General features: G+C 43.5%; 1 protein-coding gene across 1 annotated transcript in view; it reads left to right on the forward strand.

Annotated features, from left to right (window-relative positions):
• The window catches only part of LOC102947510 (cytosolic phospholipase A2 zeta), a 59565-nt gene that overhangs the window by 18410 nt on the left and 24407 nt on the right, over nt 1–16748 (forward strand). The window contains exons 2-5 of the mRNA XM_007055766.4: nt 380–508; nt 4396–4468; nt 12030–12166; nt 14030–14158. Of these exons, the coding sequence (XP_007055828.2) occupies nt 398–508; nt 4396–4468; nt 12030–12166; nt 14030–14158 (450 nt within the window). The 5' untranslated portion in view covers nt 380–397. The remainder of the gene's footprint in view (nt 1–379; nt 509–4395; nt 4469–12029; nt 12167–14029; nt 14159–16748) is intronic.

Consider the following 16748-nt stretch of genomic DNA (forward strand, 5'->3'; position numbering starts at 1 on the left):
CAGACCAGGAAATTCAAGCCCAGAGAAGTTGCGACTTGCCCAGAGTCATGGAACAAGTTTGTGGCAGAGTCTGGAAGAAAACATAGTGCTTCTTGTCAGACCCTCTTTCCGCTCCCTTGATCTACTTTATTTATCACCCTTATGTTTTACTGCTAGTGTTTGGAAAAACCTGCCAGCGAGGCTGTAAACTGGATTGTTAGGCAACTCCAAGCCACACCCCCAAACTCCCCCCCCCCCCGCCCCAGTGATTGCTTCTCCCTATTGGAGCAGAGCTCTGTGTGTAACTCAGGACAAAGCTACAGCAGTTCAGAGGAGTGAGGAGAAGCAGCCGGTCAAATTCCAGTGACTTGGTGTTTTCACTCCTGTTTCTTTACCTCAGGGTTTGGGAAGGTCTCCCATGTTCCGTGCTGTGCTGCTTAGCCGGGTGTCACCCCGAATGTTCCCACTTCTGGCTGCTGTGCTATTCCAGAGGAAAGAGAGGAAGGATACCGGGCTCTATCACTGGCGGGTAATGTAAACTTTTGCCCTTCCTTTGCGCTAAGTGTCATCACCCACATGAGAAAGAAGCGACTAAAAGTTATGACACATGCATAAAAGCAGCCCTAAAACAGGGTGAACACAGCCTTTGTCATGTGTAGGAGAAGCTACCTAAAGCAGAGTTTGGATAGCAAAGGTGGTGATAGCGACTGAGCTTAGCTGCTCATTCCTAGTCTCTGGGCTTCCTAGGTCGGAGTCTGTTCGGCAATGTATGGTGAAATTTTAAAAAGTGCTCTGTGTGGCCTTAAGTCAGCTCCCACTGAAGTCGGGGTGGTGAAATTCCCATTGACTTCAGTGGGAGCAAAGTTAAGGAAATGTTTGTGCAGATTTCATCCATAGTCTATTTTGACTATAAAGAAGCAGAGCAATTCTGCGCACTTTCCTTTTAGTCGCTCCCCAGGCTAACGGGAATTTACAGTCTGAATCCTACCAAGTATGGCAAGGATTAGCCCAGAGTAAGCCCCTGTCTACACTACCAATACAACTATGTCTGGTAACTCGGTAATTAGTTGTTCCTTACCTTGCAAGAGTTCCAATATGTAGTGCAGAGTGGCTGTTAACCTTGTTTTACAGCAAGGCTAAAGCTGCTGTTAAGATCCACTCTGGACTACATATTCGAATCATACTTGCTTTGTAACCAAGGTAGGGGGTAGCCCACTTTTAACCAGGTTCCTTCATGTGGTTATATTTGTATTGTAGGTGAGGCTTCATGGGGGAGGCAAATAGCAAAGGTTACAGAAAAAAATCATGAGAGGTTTGCTGTGTGCCTGTCATTGTTGGTTCCTGTTTGATTTATGTAAAACTGTGGCTTTGTTCATTTTAAATTGTTTTTTAATTTGTTATATTTAATACAGGGTTTGGAAGAGCAAAGTCAGGCAAGAGGGCAGAATTGTTACTGAACACCAGTGCTTTGCAGTCTAACCAGGGATTCATCAGGAGTGTGAAGCTGTCATTGTTGGAGACTTGCTAGTTTGAAATTTTAGCCAGTACCTGCTACATTAACTATTTACAGGTGAAAAGTTGCTGTTGAGAATTAGAGGTGCACAGATGCTGTCCCTTTGGTTTATTCAGATTCAAACCCACTTAGCTGCACTTAGAGGTTTCAGGCTCATCCAAACTCAGATAGCAAACCTGGCAATTTTCTGTGCTTGTTATGCTTATCAATTCACTCAGCCTAGAAGAATTCCATCCTGGGCAATGTGAAGTCCCCTACACAAAAGGGCCACTTATTCAGGGAAGTAAATTTCACCTACGGTGCAATATGCTACCTCTGGAGAAAGGGCACCTGGGCCATAAACTCAATTCCAAGAGCTGTCTCACACTTGAATCTGTTTCACAAACATTGATTACTCATATAGAACAGCTGCTCTGCTAGGAATCAGCTACTCTTCTGGCCCTGCCTGCCTTGCCCCTGGGACTCAGGTAGTGCAAACTTGGTGATGTCACATTAATTTCTGGGTTCACTGTGCATGCTTATCTTGTAATGTGATGTGACACCACCGTGCCTCTTATGAAATAAAACTGCATTAGACTAAGCAAGGTGCCAGTTTACTTAAAAACATGGGACTTGGAACAGACCTAGCTCTCATAGTTGGCAGAGATCTTTGCTATGCTCCTGAGTCTTTAATTTATGTTGTGGAAGTTCCTCTGTTTGGGGAATGTTGATTCAGCTGAGTGGCTGTTGTTGGCAAACATCTTTTCTCAGAGGCTCTTGAAGAGGATCATTATCATTGGGATTGCAACACATGGATGTACACTGACATCCTTCAGAGTGAAGTGAGGGAGTGGGATGTGTGCTGGTGTTGTGTGATCTCCCGGATGCCAATATTATAGAACGTTGTGTGTCAAGTCAGGAGAGTTCAGTCACTCATGATGGCAGGCATTTTTGCAACCACATCCTTACTGTATTTAACAGCCTACAGGGCAGTAGCAATTTTCCACCAGGGAGTAAGAGAAAATAACCTTACATGCAGCCCTGTATCTCCTTCCTGAAACTTGTAGACCAAGTATTGGGAAGCTAGAGAGGCGGGTGGCTTAGGTAGAGAGGTTAGTTTAGGGATATTGAAAGAAGAAAAACCTATTAAGAAAAAAGAAAAGGAGTACTTGTGGCACCTTAGAGACTAACCAATTTATTTGAACATAAGTTTTCGTGAGCTACAGCTCACTTCATCGGATGCATACTGTGGAAAGTACAGAAGATCTTTTTATACACACAAACCATGAAAAAATGGGTGTTTACCACTACAAAAGGTTTTCTCTCCCCCCCACCCCACTCTCCTGCTGGTAATAGCTTATCTAAAGTGATCACTCTCCTTACAATGTGTACGATAATCAAGGTGGGCCATTTACAGCACAAATCCAGGGTTTAACAAGAACGTCTTGGGGGGGGGGGTAGGAAAAAACAAGGGGAAATAGGTTACCTTGCATCACATTGTAAGGAGAGTGATCACTTTAGATAAGCTATTACCAACAGGAGAGTGGGTTTGTGGGGTGGGGGGGTGGGGAGAAAACCTGGATTTGTGCTGGAAATGGCCCAACTTGATTATCATAAACATTGTAAGGAGAGTGATCACTTTAGATAAGCTATTACCAGCAGGAGAGTGGGGTGGGGGGAGAGAAAACCTTTTGTAGTGGTAAACACCCATTTTTTCATGGTTTGTGTGTATAAAAAGATCTTCTGTACTTTCCACAGTATGCATCCGATGAAGTGAGCTGTCGCTCACGAAAACTTATGTTCAAATAAATTGGTTAGTCTCTAAGGTGCCACAAGTACTCCTTTTCTTTTTGCAAATACAGACTAACAGGGCTGTTACTCTGAAACCTATTAAGAAGAGAGTCAAAAACAAAATGTGTTTAACCTGGGGAGGGGGAAACGGGGGGTGAGGAGAAGATCTAATTATGGCTCTGATGTATATTACACTCAAAAAACATTACAAGAATGTTGAGGTTACAAAGACAAATGCTCAAAACTTAGGAAATGTCACTACTAAGGTTGTCTATGGAACCTTAGTTTGCTCCCTTTGTGTGCATGCATTGCAATAGTCTTTAATTACATGATCACTTAATATATTGGACCCCTGCCTCATTCAGTGCACAGAATATTTTGTTTTATCTTCATAGTTCAGTGTTTGCCCCATTCAAACCCTGCTTTGAAGATAGAATTATTAATTTCTTGATAGGCTTTTCTGTGGTGCTCATCACTATAGTATCTGAGTGCTTCACAAACAACTTATTTTTACAACGCTGTTGTGAGGTAAGCTGGGGGAGGAATCTTATCCTTAGTACCCATCTGTAAAATGGGGATATGTCTCCACTACAAAAAAGAAAAAAAGACCCATGGCAGCGAGTCTCAGAACCTAGGCCAACTGACTTCTGCTCGATATAGCAATGTAGCTCAAGTGTTCTGTACAAATGAATGGGACACACTAAGCTAGGAGGAAGGTTTTAAAAATTAAGTTAATATCTAATTTATAGCTCAGCAGTAATAGGGTTAATTAAGCTATTTGAAACTGAGCTGTAACAACAGTGAGCCCTAAAGAGTTCTTTTTTCTTCTATGACTGTCAGTTTGACTATCTAAAAAAAGATCACTTTTACCTGTGGTGAGATGGGAATTCATTTAATTCTCAGCCTCCCTTCACTGTGGTGCTCTGCCTCTGTCCTTCGCCCACCTTCTTCAGAGATACCACCTTATGTCTTCACTTTCTCAATTTCAAATAGTTCTTATATTTCAAAACTGAGATTTACTTATAGTGGACTCTGTGCGGGTTGTTCCACTTCATTCCCTTATCTTGATATTTGCATGTTTTTGGAAGGTGTGCTGAAGCTGACATTAACACAGAACCTGCTTGTCTTTACAGCGTGAGAAGCATCCTTACTACAACCTCACAGTAAAAGTCCTCAGAGCCAGAAACATCAAGGGTACAGATCTATGTAAGTACTTGACCAATGTTGTGCAGACTCATGTTTTACACAATGCACAACTGTAACATAGCCAGGATTTCCTCTGGTTGATGTAACACTGAATCCCCACAGCTTGCTTGTTTTTTCTAAAATATCTGCTCTAGGAATTGCTTGGGGGAAGTTCTCTGGCCTGTGTTACACAGGAGGTCAGACTAGATGATGATGGTCCCTTCTGACCTTGGAATCTATGAATCAGTCATTTTCAGTATATATTGTGACAGGGTCGGGCCAGATGGCTACAGGAGAGTAATAGAAGGCAGGTATATTAGCCCCAGGTTAAGTAGGTCCCTTTTCCCTGGGTAAGGTAACAGGGAGGGTTCCAGAACAATCAGGAACCTTCTGGAGACAATTAAGACAGACAGGCTGATTAGAACACCTGCAGCCAGTCAAGAAGCTGCTAGAATCAATTAAAGCAGGCTAATCAGGGCACCTGGGTTTTAAAAAGGAGCTCACTTCAGTTTGTGGTGTGCGTGTAAGGAGCTGAGAGCAAGAGGCGCTAGGAGCTGAGAGTGAGAATGCATACTGTTGGAGGATGGAAGAGTAAAACCATTATCAGACACCAGGAGGAAGGTCCTATGGTGAGGATAAAGCAGGTGTTGGGAGGAGTCATGGGGAAGTAGCCCAGGGAGTTGTAGCTGTCGCACAGCTGTTCCAGGAGGCACTCTAGACAGCTGCATTCCACAGGGCCCTGGGCTGGAGCCTGGAGTAGAGGGCGAGCCCGGGTTCTCCCCAAACCTCCCAACTCCTGGTCAGACACAAGAAGAGTTGACCTGGAGTGTGGGTGCATGAAAATGGCCAAACTAAGGGCTGCTGTGAAGCTCCAAGGTGAGCAAATCCTCCAATAAGCGCAAGACCCACCAAGAGGAGGAACTTTGTCACAACTGGTGTCAAAAGTGGGATCTGGTGTGCACAGCGCGGCGGAAGAAGGAGGGTGTTTGGAAAAAGAAGGAAAAAAAAAAGGGAGAGGGTTTATTATTTTTTTTCTCCACAATGGAGGAAGTAGTGTGGGCACTGATACAAGCCACAGCTGACTAGCAGGAGGCTACCCCTGTCCAGGCAGCCGCCCAACAGGAGGCAGTGCGGCTGCATCAAGAGACTAATCACCTGCTGATGGACCAGGCTATGTTGCAGGAACTGGTAAACCAGGTAAAAGTCCTTACAGAGCTGAACCGTGGCCATGATGGGACGCAGACCATACGGGCCAGCAATTGGCTGCAGAAAATGATGCGGGAGGATGATGTAGAGGCATACCTCCTGGCCTTTGAGAGGACAGCCCTGCAGGAGGCTTGGCCCTGAGAACAGTGGTCTGGCATCCTCGCGCCATTCCTGTGTGGGGAGGCCCAGAAGGCCTGCTATGATTTGCCTGAAGAGGCTGCGGCAGACTACCCTCAGCTGAAAGCAGAGATCCTGGCCAGATCTGGGGTAATAACTGCAGTGTGGGCCCAGCGATATCATGAGTGGAGGTACCAGGAAAACAAAACCCCGCGCTCCCGTTTATATGACCTCATCCATCTTGCACGAAAGTGGTTATGAACTGATTCCCGGAGTCCGGAGGAGATACTAGAGGTTCTTGTCATCGACCGGTACATGAGAGGACTACCTCCAGACCTTCGTGCCTGGGTAAGACAGAACAGACCTTCCACCTACGACGAGGTTGTTATGCTAGCAGAAAGGCGAAGGACGGCGAGGGAGCTGACCCGACCAGTTAAGGAAGAAGCACCCTGGGTTAAACTAGCAGCACCAAGCCTGAGAGCTCGGGTGACTGGGCCACCAGGAGAGCCCAGGTGGAAAAAGAGGGGCTGAAGGCCCACCGGAAGCCACAAAGAGTCAGAGCCCTGAGGGGAAAGAGGATCATGATGTTAGACTGCCCAAACCAAGAAACCGGGGAACGCCTAGGGCTCCATTCAGATATTACGCCTGCGGGGAGTGGGGACACATAGGTGCACAGTGTCCCAATGCCGAGGAGCCTATGCAATGTAACCTGGGGAACTGGGCAGACCCATGCTCCCTAATCCACCTTGTGGGGGTCTCACTAACCCCACATATGTACACCAGACCAGTGAAGCTAAATGAGGTAGAGACCACAGCACTGATTGATTTGGGGAGTGCTATCACGCTTGTCTCGGGGAAGCTTGTGAAGTGTAGTCAGCTGCTGTGGGCTAAGCATATGGGGATAACATGCGTCCATGGGACAATTGGTTATTACCCCACCATCCCAGTAAAAATCAAGATTCAGGGGAACACTACTGAGGTAGCAGCAGGTGTAGTCCCTAAACTCTGATACCCGGTGCTCATAGGGAGGGACTTCCCAGGGTTTGGAGACTTACTCCCGATAGGGGAATTGGAGAAAGGGGGAAGCCCTGAAAGTAGTGAGGCATCCACAGTATACTGTCAACCCCCAACCTTCTCTGAAATATCCCCAGATTTGTTCTCCACTCCCAGACAGCGTAGAAAGACGGAAAGAAAGGCAGCTAAGGCCTTGGGAACCCGAATGCTGGCCCAAAGCCAGAGAGTCACTCTCGTAGTTAGGCGGACCCGAGCAGCTGAAAAGGAGGCTACCCAGGAGGGAGAAGCACCCGAGTCTGACCCACACCCTAATGCCTAACCCACCAAGGTAGAGGAGGAACTTTGTCACAATATTTACATAAAACTTTTTCCTACTAAAATGTATTTATATATTTTCAAGGACTGAAATAGAGCCAGGATTCAAATTAGTACCTCTTATGTCTCTGCTCCCTGTGCACATCCAGCCAGGGCCTTCACTGTGTTTTTTAAACACAGTTTCACCAATGTGGCTGAGAGAGCCTTCTACCATGCAACTCTTGCCTTCCTGCATCTATCTGCATAAACTTTCTGTCTTACTTCGAGCCCCTATACATCTGTCTTCTCCCTGGACTACAGCCCCCCTTTTCTTTCTCCCTTTGTTGTTATGCTTATTGTTTAACTCTGTAATGTGCATGAATGATGCTAAAAGTAAAGCTGTTCTGTGCCCTCCAATCCATTTTTGTTTCTAATATTTTGATTAATTTTTCCTTCCCCTTTTTTAATATTTGCTTTTACAGCCCCATGACTTTTAAAATCCTGTTGGCCATTTTGGGTTTACAGTGTTTTCTTAATTAGTATGGATTTTGAGATGGAGTCTGTTTTTAGATTTAGCTATAACATCCAATACTAAATTTATTTAAATACTGAGTATCTATACAGCTAAGGCTACAATAATGCTGAAGTCCTGGATTCTGCAAGAATATGTTGGTAGTCCATGGCTGATGATGATGATGATGACATTGTTGCAATTCTCTCATATGGCTATGCATATGACTCTGCAGTCTGAATCCTGATGCACAGAGTCGGCTGCACTGAGGGCATGGGAAGTCTGTATCTATGATGTTTGATGATGCAGCTCTGTGGCGCCTTTCACATGCAGCCTGGAGATAATTTCATCAATCCCGCTCAAACTTGTCACGTGCTGATCTTGTCAGATACCTCCAGTGAATCCTGTTCTAAGCCATTTGCTCAAGTTCTTTGGGATTGATATCAGCCCACTGGAGACTGCTCTTCAGATTATCTTTGAAGCACTTATACGGATGACCCTTCTTTCTTTTGCCCTGACTTAGCTCCCCATACAAGATCTGCTTTGGGAGACGGTGGTCTTCCATTCGGATGACATGCCTGGTCCACCTAAGTTGTGCTTTCAATAACATTTCTTCAATGCTGGTTAAGTTTGCTCTCTCAAGGACTTCAATATTGATCACTCTGTCCTGCCAGCGAATGCTCATTATTGAGCGGAGGGAGCGCATGCGAAATTGCTCAAGCTGTTTAATGTGACGTCTATAAAGAGTCCACATCTCAGATCCATATAGGAGAGATGTTAAAATCACTGCACTGTAGATCTTCAATTTGGTGGAGAGACAGATGTTGTGTTGGTTAACAACTTTTGTTTGAAGTCGGCCAAGGGCCTGACTGGCTTTACTAATTCTGGAGGAAATTTCCTTATCAAGGGAACAGTTAATTGAGATGGTAGTGAAGGAACAAAATATGGACACCGTGTAGAATCAAGCACGTGGGTTTATTACGCACAGTGCTGGCAGAGTGTCACCTTGCTTATTAGGCTCAGAGACGCTGCCAAACAATTGATTACAATGGATTATATGGATTTTTCCATGGGTGGAGGGAAATGGCTGGGTAGGCAGTCCCAAACCCCTGGATAGGTCTAGCAGCAAGACAAGATAAGCACAGTAGCCAATAGTCAGAGATTATATAATGTCTCCACCCATGGTTTCAGGTTAACACATGACACAATTAGTACACAGGTGTTTTCCTTTAAACAATGTACAGTGTGTTAGTATAAAATATATATGTTGAATTCTGATTTGGGGTCCATAGGAATGAAAGAGCTCCTCTGATTGTCCAACAGGTACATACTAGGGGTTAAAGCAAAGAGACAAATGAAAAGTACATGGCAATAAAGATTGCTTTTTAGTTGTTCATTTGTGTTTCTAAGGCAGGCACTGGCAATGGCTTGGAGGACGGGTGTACATCTGTGAGAGGGAGGATATATCTCATACTGACATGTTTGAACCTCTTCCATAAACTCAAGGCTGGTGTTTAGGAAGGCACCTCTTCTACAGAAGGAACAGGGCCCCTTTCATTCCTTAAATCTGTTTGCAACTTTGAGATAAAGCCCCCAATTATAATTTCCACCTGGCTTCTTGCTGACTAAGCTTATTTTAGCAAAAAGCAAGGTTGTCCTTTATTTGTTTTGCTTCTTAGCTAATATTCACTATTTGCTAGGCCTCTGTCTTCTTGACCAAACTCTGGACTTTAGGCCTGTAAAAAGAGCTGACACGGTCTATATATCAGGTTGTAACATAAACCGCATATGGATTTTAGCCCTTCAGTACTGCCTAGATACTTGAACCGATCCACATTTTTCAACTGTGTCCCTTGGATGAATATGGCTGGCACTGGGGCATCGGAATGAGGTGCTGATTGGAACAAGATCTCTGTCTTCCTGAGGCTGATGGTGAGGCCAAAGAGCTGGGATGCTTCAGAAAAATCTATCAATGTTGACCTGATGTCTGAGCCATCCAGGCGCCGTCTTCTGCAAAAAGTGCCTTGACGAGAAGCCTCTCCAGTGTCTTGGTCTTAGCAGTAAGATCAAAGAGGGATGAATATCCCCCAATCCAAGTCCTTTATTGCATGGTTGAGAACACAAGCAAAGAACAAGTTGAACAGCACTGGAGCAAATACGCAGCCTTGCTTCACCCCATTCGAGATTTCATATGCTTTGGGAAAGTCACCACTGGTGAGTACTTGCACTGTCACGTGGTCATGGAACAGACATGATTTGTACGAACCTTCTTGGGCAGCCCAGTTTATGTAGAATAGCCCATAGACCCTCTGTGTTGACCGTATCAAAAACTTTGGTCACATCAATTGAAAACTGCATACACTTACAAACTGCAAGGTCCATGTTCTGCTCTAAACATTTTTCCTGGACCTGCCTTACAACAAAGATCATGTCCATAGTGCTACAACCTGGTCTAAAACCACACTGTGCTTCTGGCAGATTCTCCTCAGATATATTTGCAATGAGTCTGTTCGTTAGAATGCGAGCTAGTATTTTGCCTGCTGTACAGAGGAGAGCAATGGCTCCGTAATTTCCGCAGTCAGCTTTGGTGCCTTTGTTTTTCAACAGTGATACGATAATAGCATCTTTAAAGTCTTGTGGCATTTCTTCTTCCTTCCAAATGCTACTCAGGATGTCATGAAGCTCCTCAATAGCCTTTGGGCCTGCTCCTTTATACAATTCTGCTGGGATACTATCCTTTCCAGATACTTTGCCAGAGTTCAGTTGTTTGATGGCTTTTATAACTTCCTCAACTGGTGGAAGGAGATGGAGATCCTCTTTGATGGGTTTCTCAGGTAAATGGTCAAGGACACGTCAATCGACTGTGGATGGTCTGTTGAGTAGACTACTGAAGTGTTCAGCCCATCTCTATATGATTCCCTCTTTGTCTTTGACAAGTCCTTATTATGATTGTTGAAGTGGATTGAATCAGCCATCCAAAATGATTTGACTTCACTGGGGAAGGGATGGAGCCTGGCTGGAGGGTATTCTGGCTGGAGGACTAGAACTGTTCCCTTTTGGGGATGGGAAAAGGGGAAGTCCCACGTCCCTAACCAGTCTCTATGGAAACATGAAGCTATCTGGGAGTGCCCTGCTGTGGAGGAAAAAGCACAGGATGAAGGCAGATGGCAGTTGTGTAGATTTGGTGAGGCAGTTTAATATAATTTGTATTTCATTGAAGCTCCATTGTTTAACTTTGTACCTTGCCTAGTTGCACAGACCTGAAACTGAAACCATTACAGTGAACCAAGGACATTAACAAAAAGCATTTCAGATGAAAGCCATGTTTCCTGGGCAAGCTGCAGGGTTTAATAGGCCAAGACATGACTCATGTAAAACAGGCCCGAACAGAATTTTACTGCAGGCTGGATCATGTGGGAATTTAAAGAAAATTTATTGCCTGAACAAGTTTCTTTCTACTCTGCATTCTGCATCCTGTTTTCAGGGATACCTGGAAAAATCTATAGGTCCTCATGGCTTCATCTATGTTAAGAAGACATGTAAAACAGTTGTGAGGATATCTAATCTAGATTATGATCCACTGAGTTCTATCACATGAGCTTTCCAGCTCTTAGTAGTGTGTGTCTCTGCCAGAATTCACAAACCTATGAAATCCTGATTGTGAATGGGAATAGGACTAGATCACATGCTTGGATCTAAGTGGTCAGAATTTTCTGTAGTGTAGGTACTTTACGGAAGAGATTTCCTAATGTTTTGATGGTTTCTCTGGAAGAGATTTCCTGATGTTTCCCAGTTAAAAGAAACACACAGGGCCTAACTTGTTTGGAATATCCTCTTAACTTAGCACTGGTTTGTCTTTATGCAATCTTTATGGTCTGTGTTCGGGAGAACAGAAAACCAATGCATGTTACACAGCCTGAGTGTTGCACTTTACCTTAGTACTCTAGAATTAGATTGATTCTAGTGCCCTTATTGTGATACTCCTGTTGCACTCAAAAACGTGGTTTGATTTTTGGCATTAGGTGTATAGGGCATGGATCCCACTGCATGTGAAAGCAAGGTGTTCTGATCATGGTATAAGCTAATATAACTTAAAGAATGGCACAGTGAGATCTTTTCCTCTACTGTCCAAATAACAGTAAAATAATTTCAGAAGAAGAAACCTCTTTGGAGCACAAGCCCTTTTCCCAACAGTGTCACTTTGAAGGTGGTGTTTAACACTGGGACCTACCTGAAAAATGAACTATTTATGTGAAAAGAAATTCAATTTGCTGCTGTTGAAAATATTTGTGTCTTAATGAGGGTACTCTCCCAGCTGGTCCAGCTGTTTTTTTTCTGATTAATTCTGCACAATCCTGTGACATGATAGAATATAGAAAGCGATGACACATACCTGATTAGAATATTTCTGATACCATTCTTCTGTCCTTTTCATTCCAGTGTCCAAGGCAGACTGCTATGTGCAATTGCGTCTACCAACTGCATCTCCAATCACTTATCGAACTCAGGTTGTTGACAACTCCAGTAATCCAGAGTGGAATGAAACCTTCCAGTACAGAATCCACCATGCTGTCAAGGTGAGGGGGAGCCTTTTGATATGGAGCAGATCAGATTATCTGGTGCTCCTTGGGTGGCAGGATCTTGAATTTAAAAAAACCCAAAGGATCTTTATTACAAAAAAAAGTCATTTCATGTAAGATGTCTCACATGAGCCATTAGATGCAGGTGCCCTTTGCTCGCAACACTCAAACATGTTCCCCAAGTCCCTGCATAGCCACCAAAAGAGCTGATTCATAACTGCTCACACTCTTGAAAATCACAGCTAAGGAGAGAGAAGGATTTTTTTTCTCTAGTACTGTCTGATGCATCTGGGGGAAAGAGAGCATTATGAATATTCTATTTGTATTTTTGCAGTGTCTAGGAGCCCAGGTCATGGACCAGGACCCCATTGTGCTAGGCACTGTACAACCACAGAATAAAAAGAGTTCCTTCCCCAAAGAGCTTACAGTCAAAACATAAAGTGAGGGGCAATAGATGGATACAGACAGGCCAGGGAGTATAAGGAAACCATGAGACAATATTGGTCACCATCATAGACAGTGATCAAGCAATCTGATACTGGCCCCATAAAGTTTCAGGAAATTCCTTGATAATGCAGGTAAACTTTCCTGGGTTATTTATTCTCCCAGCCTGGGGCTATTGTCTTCTCATGGTTGTATTTGCCCTAATGTCTCATCATTAGGGTAATATCACTGTGTGGGCAAGAATGCTGGGATCAACTAAATTCAAATAAGTTTGTGATATACAAGTTGACTGTGAGTTTGTTTTACTGGCTGCAATAATTCCAATATTACAGAAATACAGAATTAAAAGTCATGAGCGGAGAGAGAGTAAATTTGTCACCTATTGCTAAAGCTTGACTGTAGTGTAACATGAATGATGAAAATGTCTCAAATTCTGTCTGTGTCAGTGCTCTACGTTGACACTAGTGATAGATAAATAAGGATATTCTTTTTTAAAAGATGATGACATCTCTTAAAAAAACAAACAAAAAAACCCCCAAAACCCTCTCTGCAGAAATTAGTTAAGATTCCCAGCTGGACCAGGCCTGTGTCATGGTGGTTTGTGGCTGCTGGGAGCGTGAGTTGGGTTGATAAATGACTCTGACAAGTTGGCAGAAAGTTACAAACAGGTCGGAGTTAGATTACTAAAATAAAAGCGATAAAATAACAAAGATCTTTATATTCCCTCTAATTCATGAGGACGCTTAAGTTCTGGCTGCTACTGCTAAGGCTAACCTGGAGCATTTCTGTAGTTTAGCAGTCTCCTTGAAGCATAATGCTACTGCACAGGCCATTTATAGGCAACTGTACTTTGTGTCTTCCAATTACCCACTAGTGCATCTTTCTGTTAATCCCAGCTGGGCTTGCCTCTGCCTAGTAGCAGTGATGGTCAGGAAGTTATTTGCTTCTGAATCACCCTGAAAGAGAGGAAGCTGCTGTCCTTTCTTCAGGCAAACCAGGGCTGAGTTAAGAGGAAATTCCAAACAAGTTGGGTCCCGTGTATTCCTTTTAACTGGAAAACATTAGGAAATCTCTTCCAGAGAAACTATCCAAAGTATGGGCTAACAAGCCCACATCCTCCACTGTGTCATGAGCTCTTTGGAACAGGGCAAATTCTACAAATGGGGAAAGATAAAATTGTTGCAGAAGGACTCTTAATTTTTCAGGCTTCTAAAAGGGTGTATTATAAACAGTAGAGAGTAAAACCAATAGCAATACTAAGTAATTTATATCACTTTCATCCATCAACTTGCTTTTGTTAACATGAATATGGCCCTTTGTTTATCAGCCATGTACAAAGAGAGAGGGTACCAAGTGTGTCTATCTTCCCCCCTCCAACCCATCCCTTGAGTGCTGTTTTGTTCTGTTTTGTTTTAGAACATTCTGGAGTTGACTCTCTTCGACGAAGATGTTCTGATAAATGATGAACTAACTTCCGTTGTCTTTGATGTGGGGGGTATAAAGCCAGGCCAGCCTTTAAAGCGCACTTTCAAGTTAAACCCAGAGGTTGGTACCATTCACCCTGTGCCCAAGTACCTTTACAAATCTGTTCAATACAGCCACACAGAGGCTCACACTGAGAGAAACCTCTCCGCATTGCAGAAATTGTGGAGTGCTTTTGATAATGCTCTTACAGTTATAGGGGTTTTGGTTTCTCTTGGCAGCCATTTTGGTGACAGTTGACATTATTTGGAACACTGATATTAGATGCTTCCCAGTACGTTTTAAACAAAGGGACCACTTCTCTTTTGCGCACTTCCCCTTGCTTTTCTGGCTGGTATCCTGAATGTTTTATCACTGGCCATGCACACTTCGTTCTTCGGGCTTTACATTCTCTCCGGTCAATCAACTGTAGAGAGGGACACAGTCGCATATGTTTGAGCAGGTCTGATATTTATTCACTGAGCGCCAGTAGTACACATTCACAATACTTACTCTTCTCTCTTCCACCAATTGACTAAAACGCGTCCTGTGGAATCCAGTGTAACCAGGAGTTCAGATTCTAGAGCAGGTTGCGGACTAGTTATCCCACATCTGTGTGAACTTCTGTATAGATAGAAATAGGGACCTATTGGTCCAAAACCACAAGTCAGTACTACTTAAGATAAAAGGGGAGACTCTCTTGGGTGTAGAAGGATCCGTATCCTCTGTGGGCCAAGACAAGCAGTACAGCATGTAGGCATTATGTTACAAGAGCTGTTATCTTGGCTCAGAACTGCCATTTTATAAAAAGTATCTTTTTCTTAATTTCCTAGGCAAAGATGCATTCTGATTGACCCAGCGTATTGAAGCAATTATAAAATATTGGAGAAAATCTAGTAAGCTAGTTTACAGGCAAATACAGCCACCCTACATTTTCAAAAGTCACGAGTGATTTTGAGGTTTCTCAGTTTTTTGGATGCCCAACTAGAGACCCTAGGGGCCCCTGTATTTCAAAAAGTGCTGACCACCCACCTTCTGAAAACTAGGTCCCTTTAAAGTGTCTCAAATTGGATACCCAAAATCACTAGTCACTCATGAAAATGTAGGCTAGCATATCTAAACTGATATTATTAGTTTGCAAGGATCAAATATTCTTTGCTGCAAAGGGTACCTCTCAATTTTAATAAGTTCAAAACTTAAGAATAGCCACCATCCCCATGTTAAAATCCTGAACTACTACATTCAGTCAAATTCGCAGACTTTGCATGTGCTGGAGATGTAAGCACTCCAACTACTATTGGTCCAGTTGCTTTAGTTCCAATCTTACTGTTTTGCAACAAGATATCCCATCCATGGTCATTACCTCAGCCAAATTATGCCCAATAGACTTGGGTGAAGACAAAACAATTTCAGCCTTCTTTAAGAAATGTGTGCTAACTTCTTTAGTGCTATTCAAATGGATCCTACTTAGAAGCTGGAGTGGCCGAGTTCAGAAGCAAACTTACCTGTGTATGCTATTGGTGAGGAGTAATGATCCCTCATCTAGGCAACCTAGATGTGTAGTAGTCTATGCTCTGTCTACATAGAAGCTCAGATCACAGAATCTTGGAGGGCCTTTTGTTACACCTCTACCCCTCCTTTCCCAGAGCCTGATTAGTGTGGTCTTGGCCACTAATTGTGATCCTGAAAAACTGATTAGTGGATCTGGAACTGAAAATTAGTGCCCTCGGGAGAAGTGCCCAACACAGTTGAGTTAGGATCTACATGTATTTCCTGATTAGTTATGTTGTTTGTAATCTGTTATTGAATGCTTGCTGGGCTCTGTGAATGGGAGATGGGCCAAAGTCTGCTGAAGGCTGTTAAAGACAGCAATGAGCTCTGAGTGCAAATCGGTGAAGAAATGAAACTAAACATAGGTAGCCGATATGTAGCTATAACCAGTCATGCTGCCATATGGGTATTGGGGTTCAAAAGGGCTTCACTGAATAAAGTAGGGACAGATTTGAGAGCAAAGTTCACTTTTGTTCCCCTGTAACCTGTGTATGTATATAGTACTTAGCAGGTTCAAGTTCAAAGCACTGTTCAGCACTAAACATTAGCAAGGTGCTTGTGTAGACAAACTATTAGTTTGCAGCAAGCTGTCGTGTAAACCTACCTTGGACTAGCCTATGGTGCACCAACTGTCCACGTGCATACTACCTACTACCCGTACACTATAAGTTCCCTAGTGCACTTTCACCTACTCCAAATTCCCTGGGGAACTTTTAGCACCTAATAGCAGGGTCCACAAAGACAATTAGTGCAAGGTAGATTTATACCCCAGCTTGCCATGCACTAACTGTTCATCTGTACAAATCCTAAATAATCCTCATGTCCCACCTGTGAGATGAGTTAGTAAGTAATATCCCTATTTGCCATATTGGGAAACAGGCACAGCAAGGTTAAGGCAAACATTTTCAAAAATTGCTTCTGATTCTAGGTTTTTCTATTCTGGGGTGTCCAGCTTGAGACATGTAAGGCCTGATTTTCAGAAGTGCTGAGCACCCAGACAAAGTTGATGGGAGTGTGGGTGCTCATCACCTCTGAAAGTCAGACTCTGGATGTCAAGTTGAGTGCCCAGATATTTAGGTAACTAAAATTAGCAGCTGCTTTTGAAAATATTGATCTAAGTGAC

Source organism: Chelonia mydas, chromosome 6 (genome assembly GCF_015237465.2).
Source record: "Chelonia mydas isolate rCheMyd1 chromosome 6, rCheMyd1.pri.v2, whole genome shotgun sequence".
In the NCBI taxonomy this organism is placed as follows: Eukaryota; Metazoa; Chordata; order Testudines; family Cheloniidae; genus Chelonia; species Chelonia mydas.